General features: G+C 53.9%; 1 protein-coding gene and 3 non-coding genes across 5 annotated transcripts; all 4 read right to left on the bottom strand.

Annotated features, from left to right (window-relative positions):
* Window positions 1–4227: 4227 nt before the first annotated feature.
* On the bottom strand, window positions 4228–11988 carry NCL (nucleolin). Of its 2 annotated transcripts, XM_050902392.1 has the most exons (16): window positions 11834–11988; window positions 10960–11124; window positions 10131–10410; window positions 9638–9796; window positions 8990–9179; window positions 8875–8879; window positions 8688–8771; window positions 8294–8429; window positions 7777–7913; window positions 7247–7373; window positions 6996–7129; window positions 6497–6629; window positions 6241–6392; window positions 5580–5706; window positions 4920–5137; window positions 4228–4716 (listed from the first exon to the last, which is right to left on the bottom strand). In XM_050902392.1, the coding sequence occupies exons 1-16, from the start codon at window positions 11849–11851 to the stop codon at window positions 4637–4639; spliced, it is 2145 nt and encodes a 714-aa protein (XP_050758349.1). In that variant the 5' UTR covers window positions 11852–11988; the 3' UTR covers window positions 4228–4636. The 2 variants fall into 2 exon arrangements, with proteins under 2 accessions (XP_050758349.1, XP_050758348.1); XM_050902391.1 differs by lacking the exon at window positions 8875–8879 and having other exon boundaries at window positions 6497–6632; window positions 8994–9179; window positions 11017–11124; window positions 11834–11987.
* On the bottom strand, window positions 5264–5402 carry LOC127020389 (small nucleolar RNA SNORA75). The gene has a single exon (XR_007767069.1). It is a non-coding gene; the product is annotated as a small nucleolar RNA SNORA75 (small nucleolar RNA).
* LOC127020396 (small nucleolar RNA SNORD20) lies at window positions 6024–6100 on the bottom strand. Its single transcript, XR_007767076.1, has one exon. It is a non-coding gene; the product is annotated as a small nucleolar RNA SNORD20 (small nucleolar RNA).
* On the bottom strand, window positions 8518–8587 carry LOC127020395 (small nucleolar RNA SNORD82). Its single transcript, XR_007767075.1, has one exon. It is a non-coding gene; the product is annotated as a small nucleolar RNA SNORD82 (small nucleolar RNA).
* Window positions 11989–27905: the final 15917 nt, after the last annotated feature.

Genomic DNA, 27905 nt, shown 5'->3' on the forward strand with positions numbered 1-27905 from the left:
CCACCTCCACCGGAGCATGATGAACGGTGGACTGGGGGGAGGCAGGGAGGGATGCGGCACAGGCATTTTCTGGAGATGTTCGGGGTCTGGCTATCCAGGGAAGCCGCTCCAAGGGAGTTGCGCGGTTTACAAGTGCGTGAGCCCCCCACGACTCAAAAGTCAAGGGGATTTGATTTGTTATCTCAAATTTCTCCTCTATGCAAGGTTTTAGTGACATTGACCCTGTGCGCATTGGGTTCACCCCCACCAAAGTCCTGTCTGTGTCCCCGCTGTGCAGCTGGGGAAAGGGGCTCTCCTCTGAGGCCGGACCTCACCAGCCCCGAGCCCCCATTAGGGTTTCAGCCAGGCGGTCGGGGGATTGGGGTCTTTGTCCCCAGTAGAGGGTCCCAGACAATGGTGGCTCCCAGCACCAGCCCGGGCTGTGCTTGGCTCCCCAGCCCCTCTGCCGGCCTCGCTGTGCGTGCACTCGGAGGAATGCACCCAGCCAAAATTCCTCAGGGATTTGTTCCTCCTGGCAGGAAAGGGAAGGGACAAGGCGGGCCGCCCTTGCCCACAGCCAAGGAAGCGGCAGAGAAACTTGGTCAGCCCCAGCTGGAGCAGCCCAGGGGTTTATCACACCTGGGACCCCAGCTCAGGTGCAGGCATCCTGGGGGCTTGCTGAAGGGAGACCCTCTCCTTGTAGCAGGGCTGCCCTGGTGAGGTCGCCTCGGAGGGGGACAACAACCCCCCAAGACCCCATAGACAGCCGCTTCGGGCTCAGCCCCGCTTTTGCAGCGAGCATGATGGTCCAGGGCAGGTTGGAGAGCATCAGTCCCACCCCGGCATGTAGAGCAGGGTCCAAGGGGACAAGGTGAAGGAGGGCTGGTGTTCTGCACCACGTCTGCTCCTCTCAGGGTTGTTGCAGTGTTTATTCTACAGGATAAGGCCCAGGAGCATGACAGGGAGTGGTACCACGAGACATGGCCCTTTTTCTTTGGGCTGAAAGGGCCACTGGAGCTGTTGAGGGGAGCCCCGAGCCAGCTACCATGATGGAAACCCCCCCGACACAGAGACATGTGGCCACGCAGGGTCCACGGATGCTCTCCAGCCACCGACTGCAGGCGTGAGCAAAGCCGCAGGCACGTGCAAAGCCACACGCATGCACAGGCACTGGCGTGCCAGCTCCTAGGCACAGGCTCTGCACACACAGGTGTCCTTGTGCATAGGGCTTGCACGCCCAGATGTCCCTGCGCGTGGGTGGACACGCACAGCCACATCCACGGCCCTGACCACGCACAGAGAAACGTGGGCACATGTGCACGCTCTCTCTCGCTCCCCCTCTCTGGTGCCAGACATTGAAAGGAAAAAATTTTGACTACCTCAAAGGTCCCCCTGTGCAGTGCCTTTTTTTTTCTTTCCTTTTCTTAATGTGTTTTGGAAATGGGCCCATTTCGTTTACTCCAAGTCTGTATGTATGTTCCCCAGGTTAGAAAACAAACAAAAAAAGGGCATAAACCAGCCAAAAAAGGCACCCTCACGCCAAGCCACACCACTTCTCGGCAAATGTCCCTCATCTGCTCAGACAAGATGCAAATTTGAAGAGAAGGAAGAGAAAGAGCCCATTGCTGCCCAGGGCTCGGCCGTTGGTACCGGGGCTGGCGGCGATACTGTGAAATTTGATTTACGATGCACCCCGTGGCACCGTGTCCCCGGGGCAAGTGCCAGCAGCGCAGGGCAGAGCCCCGAGGGCATTTTTGGTGCCTGCTGGGCTTGGGCAGCACACAACACTCCTTCGCTTTCCCATCTCCTCCCTCCTTCCAACGGGAGTTCAGAAATACTTTCCAAATTGACACCTCCATAATTTATGTCAGTACATTAGGCTGTATATTTATCCTATATCCAGGGACAGTTCTCGCTCTCTGTAGCAATGTGTATGGTGAGCCAGGGCTGCATGCAGAAATCTCTCAGTGTTGCTCTTCACCTGGTGGGACCTGTACAGAGAAACCTTGTAGATTTGGTGAATATTCTAGTTTCTGAATAAAGGTTAAAAGAAGGAGAAGAAAAAAACCCCAAGCCCTCACCTCATGTCACTGCTAGTGGGTTTCTGCTGGCCAAGACAGCTTGGCTGGTTCCAAACAAAACCTGGTAATGGGCTACAGTGGCAAAACCACTCTTTGGAGCGGGCATTTGGGGGCTGTGGCTGCCCTGCTCCAGCTTGGCACGGCTTCCTTGCGGAGCCTGGCATGGTGTGTAACAAGGGCCAGCGGATATTTTCTCTCTTCCATGCACTCCTCCAGCTGCATTTCAAACCCAGCTAAACTTTAGATCGTCCTGGCACCCCTGCCTGGCACCATGGGAAGAGCCGCTTTGGCAGGTTTGGAAACTCACCTGTTTTGTCCAACACCCTCTCCTCGTGCTGAAGGAGATCGCCACCTCGCTGTCCCTATCACCCTCTCCATGGCAGGACCTTACTCACTGCCTTTTTTCCCCCAACCAAAGCACCACCACAGGGTGACGCATCCCCTGGCCATAGTGCAATGGGATACACACGCCACGGGTCAGCAGTGACCCCACAGCAGAGCGAGCTGCGTCCGCAGGGACAAACCTGCATCAGGTTTGAACCTGGCTAGGGTGAAGAGGAGGAAAGCCATGGATGAGCCCATGGGTCTCACCTCGGTGTTTGGGCACTGGGGGCTCAGTTTCCATGGCTGGCACCCGGCTTGGCTCCTCGACGTGGTGATGGGGAGTGGAGAGGCCAGCAAAGGGGACCACGACATGCTGGACTTGGCAGGCTGGGCCACCGGCCACTGGGGCCGGCTCCCCCGTGGCACCAAAAATTTCACAGGTGGGGACAAAAGGCAAATACTGCGCGGACACGCTTGTGCTCTTGCCCTTTCCCTCTCCAGCATGACCTAGGGCTGTCTCCTCCTGCTGTGGGACTCCTCTGCAGGGTACTAGGGTGCGAGCAAATGCTCCAGCCAGGGAGCCAGGGTCCGAGAGTGGGAGCAGGGCCCATGTTCCTGTGTGAAAGTGGGGCTGGGCCCCACTGGGCAGGGCTGAGGTTGACTGCAGGACGAGGAGACCAGTCACAGCAGGGATGGAGGGTGAGATGGATGCCTCAGCCCCTAAATCCCTTTGTTCAGCCTCCTTCACGGGTAAGCGGGGGAGGTCTCCGAGCCCTGCCTGCTCTTCGCACGAACCCACCCCCCACCCCCCCCCCCCTCCCCCCAAGGCGGGTGAGCGCCCGGCGGGGCCCGCCATGGCTCCTCACCCCGCCGGGCCCGCGGCCCCGGCAGCGCGGCCCGGTGCTGCCCCCTAGCGGCCGGCCCCGCCGCCGCCCTCCGACCATTTGCCGCCGGGGCTCGGGCGCCGGCTCTAAAATGGCTGATGCCCAAAGGGCTCTGGAGAAGGAGCCCTTACTCAAGGGATGGGGGGGAACGACACACGCCCCCCGCAGCAGGTCTCCAGCAGAAGCAGGACCCTCAAGCCAAAAGCAACTGCCCCCCCACAGGTTTAATATAAAACATTTTATCTGTAGAGAAACCCTTTTTTTCCCCTCCAGGGGCCATACGCACACAGAAAAAGCTGACCACACAAACACAGCAGCTGCCCCTGAGCTCTGTGCCCCACCACGCTGCAGTCACTCAGCAGCAGCGCTGTCCCCTAACAGCTACCACCGCAGGACAGCAGCGAGTGCCTGGCTGGAAAAAGAGGCCAGTAACTACTGCCGAGGGACCAGGCCAGGACCTAGCACCTTCGTCCCCACTCAGGTGGAGGCAATCCCCCATACCAAGCCCAAGAGGAACATGAGAAGGCGCATTTGGCCAAGGTGGCAAGCAGAGTTACTTCCCCTGACACCGTGTTTCAGAGTATTTGTTTCAATATCAAGAGGAGACAAGAGGCAATGCCTGTAAGAGTGTGGTTGAGATGCAGGTCTTGTACCAAGACCCAATTTACTCATTTGTTTAAAAAGAAAGTAAAAAAGCAGTTGACTAGCATGCAACATTACATACATCTTCAGTTAAAAAAAAGGTATGGTTGCAGCCACAGGGCTTACCTCAGCCATCGTATTCTTCTCCCCTATTCCTTCCTACAAGCACTCTAAGCATAGCACACATCGTTGGGAGCTGACATAGGCTAGAGCAAAGCAGGACAATAGCTGCTGCCTGCGACGTTAATGACCTTAAAAGACAGAAGGCTCAAGACTGACCATTTCTCACCGTCCTGCTTCATTTAGCGGCACAGAAGTAACACGAACCAGTTCAGGTCCTTTAATCTGTCCAAGACAGGGTGCTGAAGCACAAATGATAAAACATTCTGCATTTTTACAGCAAAAATGCTACAGAAGTTTATAGGAAAAAAAAATATTTTTGTACATGGGTAAAACATTATAAATTCAAGACAACTCACAGACAAGGGGTAAATTCCCACATCTATCGCTCATTTTTTAAAAAGTTCATTTGAATAGGCAAGCAGTCAAAATGGCTTGCTCTCTCCTCCTTGAAATGAAAATTGTTATCTTCCAAGTGGCTCACAGTACTGCTTTGCATCTTGGAATGTCCTCCGAAGGCTCCGCCAAGATCAAAGGAGAATAAAAACCCCCGGAGTCCTTTCAGATAGTCTCAGAGAGCAGGAGAAGGGAAAGGAAAGGGGAAGTTTATTCAAACTTTATCTTCTTCCCTTGCGGCTTGTGATCTCCACCTCCTCCTCTGCCTCCTCGGAAGCCACCTCCTCTACCTAGAAAGACAATTATTACAAGAAGCAGAGTTACAGGTATTGCTGCACAGATACCACTGCCCTTCCTAACCCATTCTGGCACAGGACAGAAAATAAATTCACATCAAGCGCTCTGTGGTGGCACCACACCATAATCCCAAGAATGGCTTTGGGTTAATTTTTGAGCACGCCCCCTTAGAACAGCAGCATTTGCCTCTTCTTACCTCCAAATCCTCTGCCACCACCTCTGCCACCAAATCCACCTCTTCCTCCTCGGCCACCTCCTCTGCCGCCACGACCACCAAATCCACCGCCACGTTGAAATTCACCCTTTGGCTTGGCAAAATCAAGGATCACTTTGTTTCCATCTATCTCTCCGTCCTCCATGGCTTCTTTAGCTGCTTTGGCATCTTCTGGGGAGCTGAAGTCCACAAACCCAAACCTAGGGAACGGGTTAAGAGAAAGACAAGCTCCACCAGCTGTAGCACCACCTACAGGTACTCGACAGCAATCCCTTCGGAAACAAACACCCGCACTTCTGCAACCACGCAGGGATCAGGACCCTGCTACTTGTAGAACAGCAGTGGCTAATCACAATCGATGGAGCCCCGTTGTGAGTTTGCCAGTACTGCACAGTTAATATTCTTCTCGTGCGAATCCATAGGCTGCCACGGGTTTGTTGGCAGGAAGGAGCTCATTGAGAAGTGAGCACGCGCTGCCCTCTACGAGCAGACCCAAAGGTGTAAGTTTGTTCTCCAGTGCCATGCAATTTACTAGCTTCAAAGAATCACCCACACGAGCATTAGAAACACCCTGCACTGCATAAACCAGTTAGCGAGGCTTTTTGTAGCAACTGAACTAACACCAGGTGACGTTTAACATACCCTTTAGATGATCCAGTGTCTCTGTCTGTGACTATTCTAGCACTTACAGAGCCTTCAAATGATTCTCTTAGCGTCTCCTCTGTGGTGTCCTCAGAAAGGCCTCTGACAAACAAAGTTTTGCTTTGTTCTATGGAAAGAGAGTATGTTGAGATCATTATTTCTGAGCAAGGCAATCATCAGTTTCTTAACATCACACCCAGCTTGCACTATCGGCTCCTAGAACAGCTCACAGGGCCAAGGGGTTTGTTTTGAAGTAACAGCTCAGGCACTTAAAGAAGTCCTTGAAAACTTTTTCAGGACTGCAGTTAGAACCTGACATCAAAGTATCTCCATCAGCCAACCTGCTACTGTCACAATAATTCTTTTTTCTTTTTCCCTCTTTTTTTTTTTTTTTAAATAGATGCTTGCATCTGATCAATAGGGATACTAACCGGACAGACACTGCTGGATCAGCACTTGACTATCTAGAGGACTTCGGCAATAGTTTCATCAGCATTTCAGATAATCAGTCATCATATCCAGCACACTCGCTTATGATGCAAGTCTTTCACTCCGCAGGCATGCCTTTTTTTTTTTTTAAAAAGCAGACCTAAGTTTGCATGAATGGTACACTCCTGCCAGAGCTGTCTCAAGATCAAATTATCAAGCATGGAACACTTACGATTAAATCCTCCTCTTGCATTCATGTTCCCTTTCTGCCATGCCGGTGAACTGAATTCCAGTCTGATTGCTCTGCCTTCAATCTCTGTGTTGTTACAGGAATTCAATGCCTCTTTGGCATCCTCAGTTGTGGGAAATTCTACAAACGCGTACCTATTTGGAGAGGAAGATTTCAGTCAGCCTGGGAGTACAAGGGATCCGTGGAGGTAAGTCATTCGCAATGCCAACTGAGGAGTCAGGAGAAAGGCCCAACATACCCTTTAGGCCTGCCCTGGTTGGTCTGTGGCATCTTGATGGAAGAAGCTTTCTTAAACAGTTCTTGGAGAGTCTCTTCTGAAGCAGCGTACGAGAGGTTGTTGACAATTAGGGTCTTTGACTCCCTCTCCCCACCTCCTATGGAGAAAACTCAGTGCTGTAAGCACAAGTTTGGAGAGGGAGAGCTCTCTTCCTCTAGTCACAAGACCCTCTCTAGGGTGAGAGTAGTTGTTGCCCCCTCCTCACCTCAAGGTGAGGCACAAGGCCAAGTGCAAGACTGTTTTGGTCACCTAGACTAGTTGTCCCTCCCTTGTCTGAAACATGCAGCAGAGACATGAAATGCATAGGATGCAGAGCACAAGTTAGGCAAAAGGTCCCTTCCTGCTATCTTACAGTTTTCCTGCAGTGCTTCAAGTTGCTCTATCCCTAGCAAACTTCTGAAACAAGTGGAATTAAATCCTAAATGTCATTTGTATGCATGTTATTAGTCTGGAAAAGTACCTTTCTGATGTTCTTGATGGCTCTTCTCACCAGTGAAGTCAATGACCATGGCACGACCATCAATCTCTGTGCCCTGCTTCTCCTCCAGAGCTTTGTTTGCCTCAGCTTCTGTTTTAAATTCAACATAGGCCATCCTACAGCACAGAACAGAACATAAGCAAATGCCTCCTTCCAGGAATGACGTGAGCTTATCAAAATATGCCAAGAGCTGGAGGAACAGCAAACATCCAACAGTCCTCTCAGCTACATACCCTTTGCTGTTCCCCTCCTTGTTCATTACTATTCGGATTTCTAGTGCATTTTCAAACACATCTCTCATTTCATCTTCAGTTAAGCGGTAGGGCAGATTCTTCACAAACAGTGTTCTAGCATCTCTCTCTGCAAAGAGAAAAAAGTTACTTTCACATTACCAGCTAAAAATCCCTTCTCACCTACACTGCCAGTTCAGTGAGAATCAGCGAGTTGATCCGGCAGAAAAGAGACCTCAATAAGCATTCACATTTTCAGAAAACAGGTCCTAAAGCTTCAGAAAGAGCCACATTTCCTCCTCAGCTCCCCCAGTATGCACTATTTCTTGGGACCACATTTCCAGGTATTCCAGTCTGAACTTGCATATCCATGTTAGCATTTGAGAAACTGTTTATGATCTAGAGCCCAAACCACGAAGATCTGCCTTAAAAGAGCAGAATAGCGGCCATCAGTAACACTGCAAGCCTGCTCCAAGGCCCGATTATGACAACTTTTCTTTGATGTGCACAGGTATTCAGAGTTATGGCCGTACCTTTCTTATTTTCTTTCATAGTTTCCTTGCTCTTTGCTTTTTCCAGTTTGATTTCCAAACCCATTAACTTCTTTCCATTCAGTTGGAGAGCTTTATCCAGATCTTCAGCAGATGAAAAGTCTACGTAGCCGAATCGTCTGAAAGAAGAGTAACCTTACTATTTAAGCTGATCTACCTCTAGTAGCAGAGAACACAAACAGAAACTCAGAACCAGAGAGGTCCCCACTGGTCAAGCTAGACTGTTAATAAAATAAATGCTAACTGGCCCACATAACCAAAACAGCAGTAGAGAACAGCTCCGTACTGAAGTGGCAGCTCTCCCTTTAGGGAGGTGCTGTCTGAAAAAGCTGCAAGCCAGGCAAGTATTATACCCTTATCAGTACTGTGCCTCTTCCAGCTTCCATACGCTATGAAGCGACCATCCCAGCATCTTGAAGGGAACCAGCATCAGCATCTCTCCAAACAAATTACTGCCAATTAAAAGAAAGCAGCAGCAAAATTCTACTGATGAACTCACTTGGAAGCACCAATTCTGACATCTAAAACTTCGATATTCTTCTTGCCAAAGAATTCTTTGATGCCAGTCTTCAGTTCTTCATACTCCTTGGTGGGGACTAAATTTCCCACAAAGAGGGAGAAAGCTGAAGTGGGCCCTTTAAATGAAAAGATAATCAAGTTGGTTTGCTTTTTTTTTTTTAAAGGCAGTTAAAAGAACTGGAAGCCACACTCCAGACAGCTTTAGCACATCAGTTTCTGCTCAAAAGTGACATCATACTTCAGTATTAAGTCCCTTATAATCATCATTTGTGCTGGAAAAAACCCCACTCAGCATCCTGTCCCTTCACAGTTATGTGCATCACCCAACAGCAGTCCATCAAACAAGCACTGTTTGATGATCCCACACCACCTACCGTCTGTTTTCTTTTTCTTGGCCTCTGGTGCACTTTTATTGGCCATTTCTTTCTTCCTCTTTCCAGGTGCTTCCTTGACAGGTTCTGTGACAGAGAACAAACAACACTGAAATAAAAGTACAAAGCAACTTTTCCTATACTGGATCAATACAGGAGCATTAATCTTTACACCAGTCATACACAAGACCTTCTCTTGACACTACAGCAACTGTTCCTCAGCCCAAAAGACCACGATATGACAAAAATTTTGCTCAGGCGTCTTTCCTGTTATTAGAGAGTTATAGTCTCAAAAACATTTAAACTCACTTTCATCCTCACTTTCCTCCTCGGCATCCTCTTCATCCTCCTCCTCCTCTTCATCCTCATCTTCATCATCATCCTCTTCATCTTCCTCATCTTCAGAATCCGCCTTGGCTTTCACTGGTGCAGCCTTTGCTGGAGTAGGTTTCTTCACTTGAACAGGGGTTGTGTCCATGGCTTCATCTTCAGACTCTGAAACAAGTTGAGCACAAGATTTCAGACAGGTTTGAAATTAAGCCCCTTTTGAGACTAAGAAAATAAAATCTTGTGAAGTAAAATAGTTTTTCATGCCTCCTTAAGTTTGTATGTTCTCAGGAAAGGAGTTTAATATATTTACAGTGTTTATGAAAGCTACCTCTCCCTCAAGTTTTACTGCATTAAAAACCAACACCTGTTCCCCAAGAGTAAAAAGAAGTTTTACCAGCAATAGGGAAATAAACACCCATTCAGCCACATCTAATGGGCAATAGTAGCCAGCCAAAATCAGCTGGGCACTAAATGGAGACACACACCCACTCTGCACCACTCCCACTAATCCATTAAGTTACCCCCCCCTCTAGCTCCCTGTAAGTGTTTATTAGTTTAACGACTTCTAAAAATATATATATATTTTTTTTAAGAGAGTCAAAGTTTTCCTAAATCCCACATACCATCATCATCATCTTCCTCCTCCTCCTCGTCCTCATCCTCCTCCTCTTCTTCTTCTTCAGATTCTTGCTTTGCTGGCACAACTGCAGGCTTTTTGGCTGGTACCGCTGTAGGCTTTTTGGCTGCAGGCTTCACAGGCATTGCCAGTTCCTCCTCCTCATCTGCACCGACAGTACAGCAAGTTTTTACCCATACCGCTCAGCCTTCAAACTTTACTAGTAAAGTACTTTGTTTCACAAGATTTTAGCAAAGTTCAGGAAAGAACCATCAGGGAACTAGAAGATGCTTCACATGCTGCATGTAATGCAGCTGCAGCCCAAGTTCTCCTCCAAACTTCACCGATTCCCCACCACCTTTTAATCAATGAACCCCCCTCTCGCAAGTATTAAATCACACTAAACTTTCAGCTCCACAGGTACTCAAATTCAGCAACTTGACTGGACCAGCTTTAGTCAATTTATACAAGGATGAACACCTATTTCAAAAGTAACTTACCAGAATCATCTTCCTCTTCCTCCTCCTCCTCATCTTCCTCATCATCTTCATCTTCCTCCTCGCTCTCTTCCTTCTTGGCATTCTTTCCATTTTTTGCTCCTTTGCTTAGGACAGCAGCCTTTTTAGGTGATGGAGCAACAGCCTTTTTAGCTGGAGTAGCCACAGTCTTCTTGGCAGGTGTAACTGCCTTTTTCGCAGGAGTAGCGGCCTTCTTTGCAGGGGTAGCAGCCTTCTTGGCTGGTGTAACTGCTGCTTTTTGTTGTTTCTTCTGAGGGATCATCTGAAATACACATTACTGTAAGACTCTTACGCTAGCCCTTTAAACTACTATTACTTCAATGTCAGACAAATATAGTCAACTGCAATCTAAAGCATATCCTTCTGACAGACTTAGTTTCTGTTGAACGAACTTAATTGCCTGTTGAATTAATAAAGCTCAAAAGCATGAAGCAGCTGGTTTTAACAGACTACTTATAGAACATTAAAGCATCTCCAAATTCCCTGGTCCTGAAGCAAGACCAGTGATCTCTCTAGTAGCATTCAGTCGCTTGAAATTTTTAGTCTTGTATATTATTTGTGTGTGATAAATCGCTTATTGCTGGTGCTCTACTAGAGTAATTAATCATTCACTTGCTCATCAGTACTAGGACAGCTTTAAGATCCCAGCAGTCCTTCCAAAGCCTGGAAGCACCAACTTAGCAGCTAAACTAGTTTTCCCCATGTTGCTTTTCTCTTACAAAATCCAGTTTATTCTTTAGGCACAGCTAACTGACAGACACCAATTGTTCATTAATGTTGATTCTCTGTCACATACTATGTACCCCCCAACCCTCATGACGCTTTTGCAACACGTGCATCCTTTCGACTTCATTTCTAGATTGATCACCTCTTCTCCGCTGCTTTCCTCTAGCTCAGAGGACTCTTCTTCCTCGCTTTCCTCGACCTTTTTGGGGGGAGGAGCCATTTTCTTCTGTTTGATCTGATTCTTGGGAGTCTGAAAGAGAGCGAGCTGTTAGGCGGCGTTCATTTCTCCGCCCGGCAGCGAGCAGCACGTTTACGCTCCGAAGCACCCCAGCCACCTGCGACCGCCCGCACCGGCGGACAATTGTCCCAACCACGTGGCCACCCCGCCTGCCCCTGCGGCGCCGAACGGGCCGGCGCAGCCCTGCCGCGGGGCGGCGGCGGGGGGACACACGACGGAGCCGGGGGTGCTCGGCCGCCCCCGCCTCTCGGCGGGGTGCTCCCGGGGCGGGCGGGGGGCGCCCCGGGCTCCCACGTGCTCGCTCTCCCCGGCGCACCACGTGGCCGCGCGGCGCCGTAGCCCCGCCCCCCTGGGCTGCGCGCGCTCGCACGCGGCGCGCGCCGAGGTGCCCCCCCCCTTCATCACCACCCCCCCCCCCCCGCCCCCCTCCCCTCCCCCTCCCGGGCCCCCGCGCGCGACAACACGGAGGAGAACGGGACGGGACGGGAGGGGGGGGAGGCTTGAAACCGCTCCCACCGACCGCGCGGCCCCTCCCCTCGCCGCCATCTTCACGGTGAGGGAGGGGAGGCCTGGAAACCGTGGCGCGGCCTGAGGAGACGGCGGCGGGAAGGCGGCCCCGCTCCCCCCCGCTGCCCCCTATCGCCATCCGTCCGCCCCGCCATGGCGGCGGCCGCTCGCTTCCCGCCTGGCGGCTGAGCGCGGCCCCGCCCGGCGCCCTCACCTTGGCGATCTTCACCATGATGGCGGCGGTGCCTGGCGGCGCAGGGGCGGCGGCCGAGCTGTCTCGGGAGAAGGGTGGGCGCGTCCGGCGGGACGGCGGCGAGGAGCGGAGCGGGCCCCGGGCGGTCGGCGGGAGCGGCGGCGACGCGCTGGCGACCCGGACCGGGGACTGAAACGAAAGAGCGAGCGCAGGCCCCTTCCGCTCGCTTGCCTAGCCCTCCGCCACGCCACGCCCCCTCCGCCCCCGCTTCAGCCAATCGCCGCGCGCGCTGCGCCGCCCGGCCAATCGCCGCCCCCGCCCCTCGAGCCCCTCCGCCAATCTCCGGAGCTTTGCGATCAGCCAACGGGAAAGCGCGTTACAGCCGCCGGCGAGCGCGAGTCTGGGAGGTGGGGGGCGAGAGCGGGGGGACGCGCTGCCCGCCCGGGAGGAATTGGCGTTAGCCAATGAGAGGGCGGCAGCTCGGCGCCTGCGCCCTGATTGGGCGGCGGGGCTTAGCGGAGGGTGGGCGTGGTCGGGGTCGCGGGAGAGCACGTGGCGACCGGCGGGCCACGCGGTGGAGCCGGGCCGGGGCCGGGGCCGGTAACGGGGTGCGGGGGTCCTGGGGCCGGGAGCGAGCCTGCCAGCCGCTGTGCGCGGCGCCGGGGCCGGGTTCCCAGGCCGGCCCTGCGGCAGCTCCGCTCCGGGGGTGGGACTCAGGCTGAGCACGCTTTTGGCTTTTTCTTTGGCCTTGGCAAAGGGACCGGGCTGGGGCCTCCCCAGCGCTGCCTCTGCCGCACCCCTCTGCTACCCCCGGCATCCCCTCCCCGACCCTCGGGAGGCACTAAGCCCCCTTGGACAGCTTGAAGAGGCATCCCCAGGAGCTGATCGGTGTGCAGCAGCTGGGGTTGCAGTTGGCACAGGAGCACCCCTGCAGCTGCCACCCTCCACTGGCTCCCGGCAGGGAGAAAGGGCCCAGTGCTGGGAAAAGAATGAACCTGTGCTTGCTGATTCATGCCTTCGACTTCATTCATTGAAAGAAGATGCCAGCTTTCTCCCTGTGGAGTTTTACCCCGGTGGCTGTAAAGTCAGGGTAGGAATTACCCAGTGGCTATAAAGTCAGGGTAGGAATGACCCCAGGGCAGCGTGCAGGACCCCTGTTCAACTTGCCAGTCTGCTGTCAGGGCTGAATGCTGTCTTCCCCCTGCCTGACATGGTGTTCCCCAGGGACCTGAGTGGCCACTATTGCTGGGGCTTCCCCACTGCCTTACATCCCCTCCCACTTCAAACTGGGCGTCTAGCCAGCTCCTGGGGGCTCCTGACTCACGCATGTGTGACTACAGCAGTTTGCCCTTCCGAGGCCTGCTTGAGAGAAGCCCCTAACTTGGGGAACACAAGATCCTAGGGAGCTCTAAAGAGAAAAAAAACCCCAGACTTTCAATGAATGCAGTCCTGCAGGGCCCTGACGGCCTTGAGGGGACAGCCCTGGGTTGCTCAGTGTCACCTGAAAGCAAGGGACACGCTGTGGGTGAGGCAATATACCTGGCTCCTAGGCTGTCCTAGTGCCTCTTTCTTCTCTGCTGGCTGAGGAGAGGCAGTTTCCAGGCAGGCAGAGCCATAGCTGAGGGCACCCGCTCACCAAGAGGTGGTGGGATCAGTCAGCCTCTCCAGAAGTAAACCAGCCTGTGGAGAGACTGCCACTATCAGCCAGTACAGGGCGGGAGGGAGCTGGAACAGAGGGGGACGCTGCCCATGTCCCAGCCCTCGTCACATATGCAGGCAGATGGGGATCCCACCTGGGAAAACCCCTTGTATAGGGCAGCTGGACTCTGCATGTGAAATAGCAACGCCTGGCTCATGTCCCACTGCGTGCTGCAGGAGCCGTGCCCGAGTGCCCAGGGGAAGCAGTGACACAGACCCAGGGTGGCCCGTGGGGATGCAGGGTGATGGAGACGGAGGAAGTAGAGGCCTGGCAGGAATTTTTAACTGTCTGAAGCAAGAGCTGATTGCACCCTCCTTACCGTGCCTGCACGTGGTACAACAAAATCCCGTTATCATTGCTCGTACAGCTCTGCTGCCAGTGCGGGGCTGGCCTTAGTTCCTCTCCATGCTGCAGGAGACCTGGTTTGCCCTGGGAAAGGGACAACTGTTGCTTCAGCCAGGGGCAGTTTTGGCAGCCGGGACACTGCATGTGTCTAATAACATAGTGCCAGCAGTGGGATCAGCAAAGGGTTGGGCTGGCAGCTGGCCAGGCTCGGTTCCCAGCTCTGGCAGGGGACATCTTGGTATGGCCTGTGCTCCATCTCTTCTCCCAGCAGCGTGCTCAGTGCTGGCAGGTTGTCCCTTGGTGCTGGCACCTCTGAGGCTGCAGCAGGACCCAGCGTTTGGGGGAAGGAGAGCAGCACCCGTGTGTGGAGGAGTGAGAAGCGATGCTCCCCGCAGCGCTGCGTTAATCCATGCACCGTGTTAATCCATGCACAGTTCAGCAGGTCCAGATATGGCCCGACCCTGCCAGCCGCTGCTGTGGCCATAAAGTGTCAGGGATGCTGTGGGGAGGAAGGTAGCTGGGGCACTGCAGATGCTGGCGTTTAGGCTGGGCTGTTCCCTGTATCCCAGCTGTGGTCAGGACCTCTGGGCAGCCCTAGCAGTGGGCAGGAGGATGCTGGAGCAGCAACAAGGCCAGCCCTTTTCTAGGGACATACTGCGCTGCAAGGCTGTCCCAGTGGCACAGCCCAGCCCTGCTCCTCTGCAGGCAGCACCAGAAGCTTCAGGGCCAAAGGAGGTCTGCAGAGCAGCATCAGTGTGGAGTAATTTGGCCAAAAGAGCAGGTTTAACAGCTCCATTTGTGGAGTAAATGTATTTTAGGTGCTTTTATGGCTGTCTCTTGTTGTAGCATGTCTGCAGCTTGGGCGCGTTGATCTAATTCCACAGTTAAAGGGAATTTAGCTGGTTTAATGGAGACCCCAGGAGGGATTTGCCAAGGATTCGCAGTTTCTGGCTCAGCAGAGACTTGTCCCCTGTGCTTCCCCCCCGCCTGGCAGCGCTGGGGACACCTTGCCTGGCTGCTGGTGCCCAGGGCTGGGAGGGAGCTGGGCTGCGAGGCAAATGCGGTTCCCCAAAAGCCAGGCAAGATGGGTGACCAGCCCCGGTGTGTCCCCAGATGTCCTGTTCAGCCTGTGCCTGGTCGCGGCTGCGTGTTTCCACTAGATGGTGACAAAAGGCTGCAGTGCCTGTCCCGAGTGGGAGCCCGCGGGGTTACCCTGGCTCCCCGAAACAGGCCTCCGTGGCTGCTGCTGAGCAGGACATCCCGCCCGGCCTGCTGCATCTCTCCCAGGAGATCTTGGGACACGGAGGAGGGTCTGAGACGAGCCCCGCGTTTGATACCCACCAGATGTAAGCAGCAGCCAAGCGCAGTCAGGAGAGGAAGTTTTACCTGTGGCTTGTGCAGGCATCTGCTGCCAGAAAACCATCAGGGACCTCCAACCAAACACCCCACGGGTGCTCAGAGAGGTGGGGAAACGAGCTAGAAAAGCCATCAAATGTGGCCCTGAGTTCCCCAGCCCCAGCCTTGCTTCCTTGGCATCACGGCTCACCCGCTACGTGGTCCGAGCAGTGGCCTGGGCGTGGGCATGGCATGGCAAAGGTGACAGTGAAAAAAAAAAAAAAAGGCAAATTTACCCATCCCAGGTCTAGGCACTGCTTAAAACCTCTTGAGCATCCCCATGTCCCACTGGCAAAGCCCCTTCCCCTGCCACTGGTGCCCACCTCACCCCATCATGCTGCTCCCCTGCCATTCGTTTGCTGCCAGCCAGAGCCACCTCAGCAGGTACCACAGAGCAGCTGATGGATGCTAACCCAGAGGGGCCAAGCACACAGGACTTGTCCTCTCTCTTCCCAACCACACAGCCCACTTCAAATACCCTGTGGGTGGAAAAAACTCTCCCGAGGTCCTGATTAATGCAGGACATCAAATGAGACAGGTCTGTGTGGTACCCTAATTAAGTCTTTTCTTCATTACACACCTGGCCGTCCCAAGAGGAGAGCCCTTGAGGACGATGAGCATGAAGTGGGCGCAGGGCTTGCTGTGACAAATGGCGTTTAATTCGAGTGGCCACATGCCAGCCCATGTCCTGTGCCTTGAAACGGGCAGCTCGGGACCCGGTAGGCTGCAGGGATGAAAGTCAACAGTGCCTGGCAGAGTACAGGATTCTTTCTTTGGGGAGCATCCTTTCTGGAGGTGGGATGCTGCAGGGATTGGCATGGGCCCCTGGAGCCAGACACACCCTTTGCCGCTCCAGCTGATGGTGGGTGATAACCCAGCACATCCCTCCTGGGTACAGGTGATAACCCAGCACATCCCTCCTGGGTACAGGTGATAACCCAGCACATCCCTCCTGGATACGGCTGTGCCATTTCCTGGGGTTTGTGACAAGGAAAGGTCCTGGTAACTCAGACAGAGAGTTTTGTACATGCAACATTTAGTCTCCCCATGACCCCCGAGTATTCCTCGAAGCGATCATTCCTGGTATCCTGCAGAGAAAAAGGGCTTTTCTATTTCCAGAAGAAGCCAATTCCCCCAAGATGTCCCTTCTGGCAGCCCCGTTCCTCTCCCTAACACCCCTTGCCTGGCGTGGGCAGCAGGGCCTTGCAGCCTGCCTGTGAGCCCCCAGCAAGCCCACACAGCCGCCCAGAGCCTCTGGGCCAGGCAGGACTCCCCTCCGGCTCCGCTCAGCAGGAGGAACAAGTGCAGCCCTGAAAACAATGGTGCGAGGGAGAGAAATGGGACTGAAACAAAGACGACTTGCATTAGGTGTGAGATAAAGAAGAGAAACCAGGCTAGGGATATGTGGAGCAATTCGAGTGGCAAGAGGGGAGCTTGGGAGCACCCTCCTCTCTCCATCAGGACGGAGAAAGTTGGTGAGATGGGAACAGGGAGGTGTTTCGAAGCAATACATGCAAAAGCCTTTATAGCCCACAGGGAAGTCAACCTGAGGAGAAGTTACAGGTGATCCCAGTTCAGCGATCCCAGGCCAGCAGCCAGCGCACGTCACGACCGCATGCAATTGCACATCCCCCTGCGCTGCCCCACAGCACTTGGGAAGGCTTTGCAGGGCTTTTGTGGAGACAGCCCAGAGAGGGAAGCTCCTCTTTGCACAAGACATTTCAGTGCATCCTATTCATCTCCCAGAGCCGGGGCAATAGGGAACAGGATCCAGACAAGTACCAGGTCCCCGGGGATGACTGTTGAGAGATTCAAGTAAAACATCTGCAAACTGCTTGTGGCTCAGCACATCTGCCCCTTGGCACAGGCCCACAGTGCATGACCTGGGGCTTTGCCTCTCCTCGCTCACATTTTACCTGCTGGAAGCTCCCTCTGCTCACAGGCTTGTGTTGGGCTATTTCCATTTCACGGCAGCTCCTGGGCACGGGGCCAGCGGAAGGCAGACGCTCTGCCTGGAACAAACCCAAACCAGGGGAATTTTTTTTTTTCCTTCTCAAACAAAAAATTGAATCTTTGTTGAGTCCAAACTGGAAAAGCAGGAGTCTCCCTCCGCTCCCCCCATTTTTGTGTTTGTATCTGAGCGAGAGGGTGGGCTCAGCCCTGCCTTGGGAACCACATGCACCCACCGCTTAGCAAAGGCAGTGAGCAGAGCGGCACGGTGAACCCGGGGCTTCCCCATGTCTTTACCTCTAAAACCAGGACAGAGCCACATGCCACCAGGGAGAGCAGACCCACAGTGCGCTGCTGCTCTCAGGGCCCCCCTTGCAGCCCCCAGGCACACACACACACACATGTCCCCAGTAGAACGTGTCCCAGCCTCTGCCAGGGGAGCCGGCAGGTCCCCGCCAGCAAAGCCAAGTCAAAACTGCCCTCAGAAACAGGCATCGGTGCCAGTGGAAAGCGAGCCGGGTGGCTTCTTTATCTTAGTGGGAAATGGTCTGATGTTTCCCCTTGGGAGCTGCCGTGCTGTGTTGTCCCAGTAAAAGTTGCCCACCGAGCCCCATCCACGAGGTTTGCAAAGCTCCTGCCCCAACTTGCCAGCACGAGGGACCAGCCACCCCACAAAGGCTTTTGTGGTTGCATCGGGAGGTCCATCCAGGAGACAACCTTTTTGGAAAGGGTCACTTTGCATTTGACTGTACCTGCAGAGCTCAAGCGACCCGGGCTGGCATCGCGCTGTACAGACCACCCGAGAGCCCAGGGAACGTCAGAGGTCGGGAGTCATCAGCACAGTGCCAGGGATGCTGAGCCCACCTTTCACCCTCCATCTGCCCCAGCCTCCCCTCCGCAGCAAGCTCCATCAAAAGGACATTAAAAATAAAGGCTGAAAGTATTTCCCCAGCCTGGACTGCGCTTGGGCTGTTTGTGCCTCGTCCCAGCAGCACATCGGGCTCTTTCACTTACCAGCTCTCGCCACAGAAATTCCCACTGGCAGGGTGCGAGTTAAAACCACTGCTTTCAAACTTCCTATGACTGTAGTTAAAAATAAGACTCAGAGCAATAATTTTCCCACTGATGGTGTTGTCAGACCCGAAACCTGGTCCTGAATGACCCAGTGGTGTCTCATTAAGCCGAGCAAGTGTGTGATCATGACGTCTGCGTCCTGGGAGGGAGGTGAAACATGGTTTCTTGGGGAAAAGTCTTCTCCTTCCCGTCCCTTACAAGTCATCAGCTCATCTCCCTGTGCACGAAATGGCAGAGGAAGCTTAAAGCAGACTGAGAATTACACTGCATCTCTCCTGCTCAGTTTTAATTGTAGAGCAAAGAAAGAAGCCCATCGATTCATCCTGCTGGGTAATTAAATACTTAATGCTATTGACTATAAAGACATTATGGTTCAGCAGCCCAACACTAATGCATTAATAATCGCTTATATCATGGGAGGGAAGGGGCATGAGCTGCTCCCGAGGCACATGATAGCTACGTGGGATGGGAGCTTGCAGTGAAAAACCTTAGGACCTGAATTAGTGCCGTGACGACCTGCAGGAGCGAGAGCTTCTCCTGGAGAGCTTGGGGCCAGGGAAGGGCTAGAAGGACCATGGAGGAGGCAGGCAGTCCCTTACCCCAGGGAAGCCCCCTGGGCCGTGTGATGGATGAGCGCTGGGGATGGGGATCTGGGCTCTGAGCATCAGTGCTGCCCCCAGCACAGCTCTGGGATGTTGTCAGCCATGGGATCAGGAAGATAAATCTGAGCAGCACAACCCTTTTATAACAAGCCATGGTGCAAGCATGAGCAGGGTCTGCCCACCTCCTGCCAGGCTCTGTATTTTCAATAATTAGCTGGCTGCTTTAGCATATTTATTATGCAGACAACGTGGAGCACAGGGCAGAGCCTGCACATTACCTAGGATTAACTGCATCAAAACGTGGCCGAGCGGGCGCTGCTCCAAGCCGGAGAGGGTGATTTGCTCGCTGGGAAAGTCGGTGTTGACCCTCGGAGCGTGGCGTGCTGGCGGGTACCGTGCACTCCCCGAGGGGTCTCACCTGGCGAAGGATGGAGGCTGCTATGGTGGCTGCACAGCATCCCACCTGCAGGGACTTTCAGAGCCCAGCACGTGGCAGGAGTTTTGTGTCCTATGGCCAGGCAGGCTGGATAAGGCTCATTTATAGAAGGTGGAGGAAGGAAGGACCCGCAGCAGCATGGAGAGCAGGGACCCTTCTCAAGACTCTCTGCTGAGTTTTTTCGCACCTCCCCATGAGCGAGGCATCGCCCCTCCAGCCACGGCACGCTGGGTTAACCCAGCAGCTCATCTGCAGCCACTTCGAGGGACAGAGCAGACATAGCCCAAAAAGCCACCAGAGGCACGATTTCCATCCAAGCTCTCAAATCCATGTCAGCAAGGCCCTGCCCAAGGATAAGGGGAGACAGCACAGCTCTTCCTGACCTCCAGCACGAAGACCAAAAGCACTTGCAATTTTCTCTGAGCAAATACAAGTGCAGATCATGTTGTCAAACCGTTATTTGATTTGTTTCTCTGGTGGCTCTGCACCATTTGCCTTCATTACTTTCTCTGCCCCATGCCATAGTCCAATAATGTAGCATCTGTCCAATAAAAGGTCCATTAATATAATTTACAAGTAGTTGGCACTTTCTGCCTTGCCCGGGAGAATGGGCTCCCTGGGTACCCTGTTGCTTGGAAAAAGAGGGTTTTTTACAGTTATTCTGAGCAGGATAAGTAACCTCTGAGCACTGTTTATTGCCTGATTTAGCTTTGTGAAGTTACATTTCTCCCAAAGATTTGATTCATGGCTTGAAATCCAGCCTCTTTAAGTGTATTTCTTTGAAGAATCTTGGGGGGAAAAAAAAAAGGCTGGAAAGAAAGAGAAGGGAAGATGCTTTCCTACAGCCTCCCGGGATGAGGAAGAAGGTGCCTCCGGCTCTTTGGGAACGGCCAAAGGGGGACACCGAGTCAGAGGAGGAGGAGCGCCTGTTGCTCCCAGTCTTCCACCTCACCAGGTAAGGCAGCCCTGACTCGGTGAGCTGCCGCATTTCCTCTCGAAAAGCCTTTCTGAGACCAAGGGTAGCCTAAATACATACCTATGTTGGTATGTATGTGTGTATAAAAGCCTCACTAAGGGTTTGTTGGGATAGTAGGAGTGAAACGTGTTTCCTGAGAGGGCTGGGATGGTAAGGGAAGCATGTTGCTGTTGCTGGGTCTCCACATCCCTTTGCTCTGAGGCTTCGGGATGTGCCCATGCAGCGATGGGCAGAGGTCGGGGTCTGTGCCGTGGCGTGGTGCTCGCTCTGCACCCTTTTTCAGGAGCAGAATGAATCATCACCGCTATGGGTGTCAAACCCAGCACCCTCCAGGCTGTGAGCCTCGTAGCCTCGTGCCTAAACTTGCTGAAATCGGTTGGGGCTCCTGCAAGGCAGGTGGCATCACCCTGTACCTTTCGGCTGAGGAGCACCCAAACCGGTCCTGCCGCCTCGCTGGGACTCGCCCTGCGCTCGCATCCTCACCCTGGCTTGGGGCATCAGTCCCGGGGAAACCGAGCTCCTCTGCACAAGGTGCTTCCCACCACGGGGCCAGCATTGCCCAGACCTTGAAGGTGATAAAACACCCCCGGTGGGTGAGCCACCACCTGAGAGGGGGCAAACCCGTCTGCGAAAGGAGATCGTGCTGGGAAAAAGGTCCAGAAGGGAAAGGGGAAATTTCAGGGAAAGCCCACATGTCTCCAGCCACAGCAGTGCCAGGTTTCTTTATTTAAATGGGTTTTCCTTGGCCTTCGGTTTTCAAGCGTCTCCGTCACATTGCGGGTGAAGGCTGCCTGTGCACAGAGAGGAGACAGGCGGTTTCTGTACAGGACTGGCCCAAGCCCTCCCACGCACCGGAGAGCGGCAGCGCAGGGGTTAACACGGAGCCTGGTCTCACCATCCACCTTCTGCCAAAGCCTTGGCCAAAAACCACATTGGGGCTAACGAAATGATCCTGCAGATTGGCCAAGCATGTGGGGCCGAGAGCTGCCCCCACCCCCGGCAAAGGCAGGGGAGACAAGCGCACCCCAGGTCCCTGCCCCGGACACCGACTTTGCTGGAAAACTAGCTAAAGGCAAACCTTAACGGGTCTAAAAGACCACCGAGCTGTACTTGCACCGTCATTAGTGCAGGATTTGTGCAGTGTTGCATAGCCTAAACCTTCACCCTCCAGGTATTAAAAGATGCATTTAGCACTGAAAGGACTGGAGGATGCGAAAATGCACCAAGCAGGGAGAGTCCCGCTTTGCTCACTCATGTTCAGTCCTCTCTCTTTTCCCCTGGTGCCTCGGACCCAAGGGGGTATTTGCACGAAATCAGGATCTGTTTTCCTACCTCTGCTTCTGCCCTTGCTCTCACTTGGGGAAAGGAGATCCTCCTCCTGCCGCCCCTGAGGCTGGAGCGAAGGCAGCGAACCGGGGGGGTTCAGAGGGGACAGCAGCAACGTGGTGGCTCGCAGCAAAGTGCCCGGCTGTTTTCTGCAAAAAACATTAAATCCTTCTCTTGGGGGATGAGCCTGTTTTTGCGGGGCTCGCACGGGGCACAGAGCAGCCTCTTGGATGAGGGAAAATCAGACCAGAAGGTCCTGAAGATGCCGGCAAGTGCCCGTCAGCCACATCACACCTGCGAGCGTCCCAGCTGCCAAAAACAGTTACCCTGGGGTGACCTGTGAATTCGCACCCACTGGTGCCGCAGCAGAGGAGAGGACCCGTCCTCACCAGCAAGGAGGGTATGCGGCTGAAGCAAGCCCCTTGGCAGAGCGGGGCTGCGGTGGGACCACGTCTCCCCCCAGCTTGTGCTTGGAGATGCTCCGGCTCCCTCCAGATGCTAAATTGAAAGGATACCAGATTGCTTGGCCTGGTCTTTCCTATTGTTTTAAATTGCTCTCCCAATTCCTGGCTCAAGCGCAGTCAGGCTTTGTGACCAAAATTATCACTGGCACAGAAAAGCCGGGTGTTGGGAACCTCCTGAATGGGGCTGGAGATCTCCAAATCTGTTTCTAGTAGGTTTTGGGGGAGAACCACGAGCCATGCACAGGGTGTCTCACCACTGACCCCAGCCTCTCCTAACCCACACGTGCAGAATAAAATTGCACAAGTGTCGGCCAAAGGCCTTGTTCAGCTCTGGAGCTGTTGTGCCAGGGGGACGTTAAACTTTTGGGGCAAGGAAGCAGGTCAGGAGCTGGGAGGAACAGCAAGTGGACGCAGAGATGTCTCAAAGGCTGGTGCTCCCAGCAAGGGAGGAGATGCTCACAGATATGACCCATCAGACCAATCTCAGCTCCAAGGATGGGTGGTTTCCTACTGCAACCTGTGGCTTCTGGAATAAGGTTAAACTCCATTACATCTCCCAGTTACATCTGCACAGGGATGACCAGCAGAGAGACACAAATCCTCTTTCCAGGAGGAAAAACCTTTAAACACTTCAATTGCCACTCACCCACCCTGACCGGGTGCAAACGGGTGCTTTTCAGTCCCATTATCACCATTTACTGTGTTTTCTTTCTTTTAGCTTTTTGCTGCTGTATACTTAATTCAACACAATCAGTAGAAATCACTCTCATCTATCTCTCTTCTTCCATGGCACGGGACTGAAGTCCTTACCTAGCCCTCATCTTGCGGGGCTCCCAGCTCACACAGATGATGCTTTTGCACGACACTTGCTGCTGTTGTGTTTCAGGCTCCTGCCAGATGGACTCACTGCCTGCGAGCTGGGATTGCCACAGAAAAATAGAAACGAAACCCAGCTTGAACCATTTGCTTTTCCATCTGTGCAAGGCAGTTGTTTAAATCAGCCCCAGCAGAGAGGTTTGGAGCCGGGAACCAGGATTAGTTTGGACAACTGAAGAGCTGGAGAGAGATGTGGATCTTCCTTCAACCAGAGCAGAAATCATTTGAAGACACCAGGAAGAGCAAAGAGCTCTTAGAGGGGCCCAGACCATGGTGCAAATATAAGGCAGGACCTGGAAAAAGGCAGCTTGAGCTTGGGATTTCTAATGGACTCCTGGGATGGCTAGGAGCTGTAGGTGTGGGAGAGAAGAGCAGGGCAGGCAGCAGCAATACCCTCCTCTGTTCCTCATTAATAGAACAGTGAGGCTTGATGGGTCTCCTAAATTATAATTACTTTCTTGTCATTAACTTGATTTCTTTCTGGTGACAGCAGCAGCCAATTGGTCCCAGCTGTTCTGAGCATGGGATGAGAAATTAAAAGGAATTAAACCAAGCCAAGTGCTGGAGGGGTTGGTGTGCAGGGGAGGGGGTGCTTTGGGCCAGTGATAATCTGAGGGCTGTGGTAATGGGAGCAGTGGGAGATGCCAGGAAGGGAGAAGTGGGATCAGGGCTTACGTCTCTCCCTGCAAGCAGGACACTGAAAAGCAGGTGCCTGCCACAATGGGGTCTGGCTGGGGATGGGATACCCATGTGTGTGCTGAGGCCACTGCCATGGGAGAGGACATGTGGAGACTGATGGGTTGTGGGGTCTGGCCCAGCCAAGAGAGACAAGCAACCTGTAGGGATGCTTTTTGGGGTGAAAGTTGGCTGAAAGCAACTTGGACCAACAAGCCAAAAGTCTGCCCTGAGGAAAGCAGGACCTTGTCTGCCGCTTGCCATAAACCTGCAGCCCCCTGGGGATTTCCCCCTCCCAGGAGCATCCCCTGGCTGGGACCCGGCTAGGAGACAAAGGAGGGCAGCGCTGCTGAGCTTCTTTCTGAGCCTGCGCACGCAAGTGTCAGGCAGCAAAGGGTTTTTATCAGCCGTCCCAGCAGAGGTCAGGCACAGGAGCTGAGGAAAACCAGATTTATTTCTGTGTCTTTATTTTCTGCTGCCTGTTGGCAGCTCCTGCGCCTGCAGGTGCCTGCCTCCCTGCCGGGGCATGGAGAGGGGCTTGCTTGGGGAAGCCGCTCCATCCCATCTCTGCCAAATACCCGCTGGGGACCTGTGTCCTCCCATCCTGGCAGCCCCAGGCTGATTCCTCTCTGAAATATAGCTTTTGGCCCGGCTTTTAGCCCTAGGGCCAGGTGGGACCATCCTGCGCATGATGCAAGCTCCAGGGATGGGAGGGGACGTCTCATGCTTGGTCTCAGCATCATTAAGGTGACATGGTCATTAATGCGAGACAGTCACTCTACCTGCCCAGGAAAGATAACAAGAAAGATGTGTTTGGCCTCCAGATGCCTCTCAGACAGCTTTCTCCAATGTGCCACATTAAATAGCCCCGAACTGAGAAGATAAACTCGCCCTGGCGGCCGTGATAAGCACAGAGAGCGATAAAACCCTGTAATTAAAGTCTGCCGCTATAATAATGTTGCAGCAGAGACAGCTGGGGTCTAGCCCTGAGCGCGGGTCCACATCTTGGGTTTTTACTTGTTTTCATTGCAAACTCATTTTAGAGGGGGTCAGCCCAGGTACTGCTGGGTGCTTTGGGTGCCAGGAGGGAGGGGAAGATGCCGTCTGGGCACAGTGGAGTGGAGGAGCAAGGGCTGTCATTTCCTTCCTGACTCCGTAACGCAGACTGGGTCCTTAGAAGCAAATACCCTCAAAACCACATTTGAAGAGGAGCTGACCTTATAGAAAAGCACCCAATCTGTGGGGAGGCATTTCCCCTTGAGGGACTCCACCACCACCCTTGGGAACTTGTGCTCATGTTTCACTGGTCCTAAATATATATAAAACTAGATAAAAGTTAGCTTTTTCCAGTCTGGGCATCCCAGCCTTCCTCTTCATGCTGGAATTTGCTCCACTCCAATGAGGACCGGAGAGCTGGTGCCCCCTTATCCTCCACATCCCACACAGGGGACCAGGGCAGACCGCTGGGAGACGTATGCTGGGGACCCTAAGCACGGCTTTTGTGGGCTGTGGGGAAGCCCTTTGCAGACTGTTGTCCTCCAGGTCAGTCTTGGGGTCCTCCACTTGCACTCCCCAAGTCCTGGGGACCTGCTCAGGGGCCGGCTCAGGGATGATGTGGGGGTCTTGGGCTGAGCCCGATCCCCCCAGCCCCGCTGGCAATTGCAGCCAGTTAGCAGTCCCAGCTTGCCCCAGGGCTCTGCCATCCAGCCAGCTTTAATCCACTTACTGCCGTGCTAATTATGCATCACTTTCATTTCTTAACCAAAGTGTCCCCATGAACCAAATTAAGCATCACGCAGGCTCCTCTGACATCAATTCTGTCATCTTTAGCAACAACACATTGCGACAGGAGGTGTGGGCTAACCAGACAGTCTGTCTCTTCTAATCCATTGCGGTGGGGTTTTAACCCTGCCGCAGTTGATGCTTGTGAAGGTGCCCAGTGGCTTTAATGGGCCACTTTGCCCCTGAAATTGTCCCTGCACGTTGCTGCTAGGCTGTGGGGAAGGGCACTGTGCATCACACCTCTGTCCTTCCCATCACCCTGCCATGAGGACAGTGGGATTTCAGGCAGGAAGGTCCTTAAATAACACAGAGACCTTCCCTTCTTGGAGATGCCCTTTGCCCATCTAGCCCCAGTGTGTTCCCTGCCTGTGTGCCCTAAGGCACGGAGAGGTGGGGTAGGGGGACCCCATCCCTTCCCTGCACATGGCCCGGCCCCTCCAGGGCTGTTGGGTTTGCTGTGACATGGAGAAGACGGTCCCCAGTGCCAGCAACAGTCATGCTGCACCGCGGCTGAGTCAGCCCAAGCATCCGGAGCCGTGGCTGAGCTCCTCCATCCAGGCCCTTGGGGTGGGCTGTGCTTCCCATGCCGCCTCTTCCCAGCCTCCCCCTCGCTTCCCCGCAGCGTGCGGCTGCCTGGAAAGCTGCTTCCTACGTGAGTCCTGGCTCTTTGGGAAGCCACCGAGGAGCCGAGGGGAAAGATAGGCTGCCTTCGGCGTGGGGCTAAAAACTGAGCCCGCGGGTGTCCCCGAGGAGCAGAATCAAATCCTACATATATTCCTCTCACTGCCCATTCGTCCTCCTGCCTACCTCTATGCTGCCCATCACCAGTCTGTAGGTACTAGGTGTTAGCTTTTCATCGCCACCACTATCCTGGAGTAAGAGGAATAATTGAAATGTGGTTCAAAAAGCAGCCTAAATCAGTGCCAAGCCCAAACCCAGCACATCCCTGCAGTTTCCTGACATTCACATTTTCCTGCTTCCCTGCTCCCCTCACAAAGGCTGGGATCTCAGTGGGAAAGGCTGCCGTGCCGCATCCATGGCTGGGCAGCCCGAATCCGCCCCACCACCCGGCCCCAGCTAGGGACTGCTCACTCCCAGGCACGCAAGGGCTTTGCCAAATTCATGCTGCATGAGTTTTCCCCATACCATGGCTGTGTGAAGGAAGCAAAAAACAACCCTTCCCTTGGCTTATTGAAAAAAGGCGGCAAAAAATCCGCTGGCACTCTCTGGAGCCATCTATCATGGCTCCAAATATACGAGGCAATTGCTGTAAAACTTGAGTTTGGCTCCGTAAAGGAAAAAAAAAAAACACCCCATGCGTGTTGCAAACAACCACAGCACAAAAAAAAGCCTTACAAGGCTGGGGCAGCCTCATAGATGGATTGCTTTTTAATCCCCAAAGCTACGGTGATAAATCTTTTTATTGGAAGCTCCGGAGATACTGTGTCACTCAGGGCATGCGGCAGCGTGGGGGGAAAACAGCTCCACGAGCAGCTAGGATAGAGGGAGTCTCCCTGGAGCGGGGCCAGAGGTGATGGAGGAAGGATGGGTGCTCGCCGTGGGGGTGCTGAGCAGGCACGGGGGGGCAGGAGGGTTCCCCTGGGGCTGGGAGCGGGTGATTAGGCAGGAACTGGCCATTGGACAGATGCTGCCATAAATCTGGGAGGACAGATGGACAACTTTTGGGGAACGGATCTTTGGAAACAAAGCATTTGGAGAGGAGACGGTGGCGTAGAGCCCAACCTGGCCACGTGCTCTGTATTGCAGGGACAGAGAGATGCTTCCCCCAGCTCCAAGCGAAGACCTGAAGCAACGGCATCTGCACACCTCCCCCAGCTCCTGGCCCCCCGACATCCCTCTGCTCTGTCCCCTCTGGGCTCCCTTGTGTCCTGAAAGGATCGTTTAGTTGATGAGAACTCCCAGGCAGTGTTTTGGGATCCTCCTCCCCCCACGGCCAGCCTGAAGTGCCGGTCGATCCCCCCGGCCAGTTACACGGGTGGGAGCAGCGGGAGAAACTCGCCCCATCCCTGGCTTCTGCTGCCTCCCTCCCGCAGGGCTCTTTACTTCTCTACCACCTCCCAGCAGGAATAATCCCTCTAATTTATACCAGCAAGGTGGCAGGGGACCAGGCTGATCCTGAGGGCGCAGGGCAGTGGGGAGCATCATCCTTGGAGCAAACAGACTCTGTAATTCCCTTCCTGCAGGCTGCAATGAGCCCGAGGCAGGCAGGAGCCTGCAGCCACCACCTTCCCGGTGATGGAGAGGTGTAAAACTCTCTCCGTGAAACCATTCTCCCCTGGGAGATCAGTTCCTTTTTTAGTAGGTTTCACGCCCTGACTGCAGCTTTTACTAAAATTAATTATGGGATTAAAGGACTTGCCCAGGAGCCTTCGATTGCAGCATCTCTTGTGAGCCCGGCTGGCATGTGGTACCCGGGTACTTGGGGTTGTTTCCACACACTGTTGCAAAACCTCGGCCAGGGGAGCAAAATTT

This window comes from Gymnogyps californianus, chromosome 10, assembly GCF_018139145.2.
Source record: "Gymnogyps californianus isolate 813 chromosome 10, ASM1813914v2, whole genome shotgun sequence".
Taxonomy (NCBI): Eukaryota; Metazoa; Chordata; class Aves; order Accipitriformes; family Cathartidae; genus Gymnogyps; species Gymnogyps californianus.

Excerpts from the sequence above, each read along its gene's own strand:
- NCL (XM_050902392.1), bottom strand. Across the intron at positions 10,411-10,959 it reads GTTGCAAAAGCGTCATGAGG|ATGATCCCTCAGAAGAAACA; the intron begins GTTGGGGGGTAC and ends TGTGTATTTCAG. Across the intron at positions 6,393-6,496 it reads AACCAGGGCAGGCCTAAAGG|GTACGCGTTTGTAGAATTTC; the intron begins GTATGTTGGGCC and ends CTCTCCAAATAG.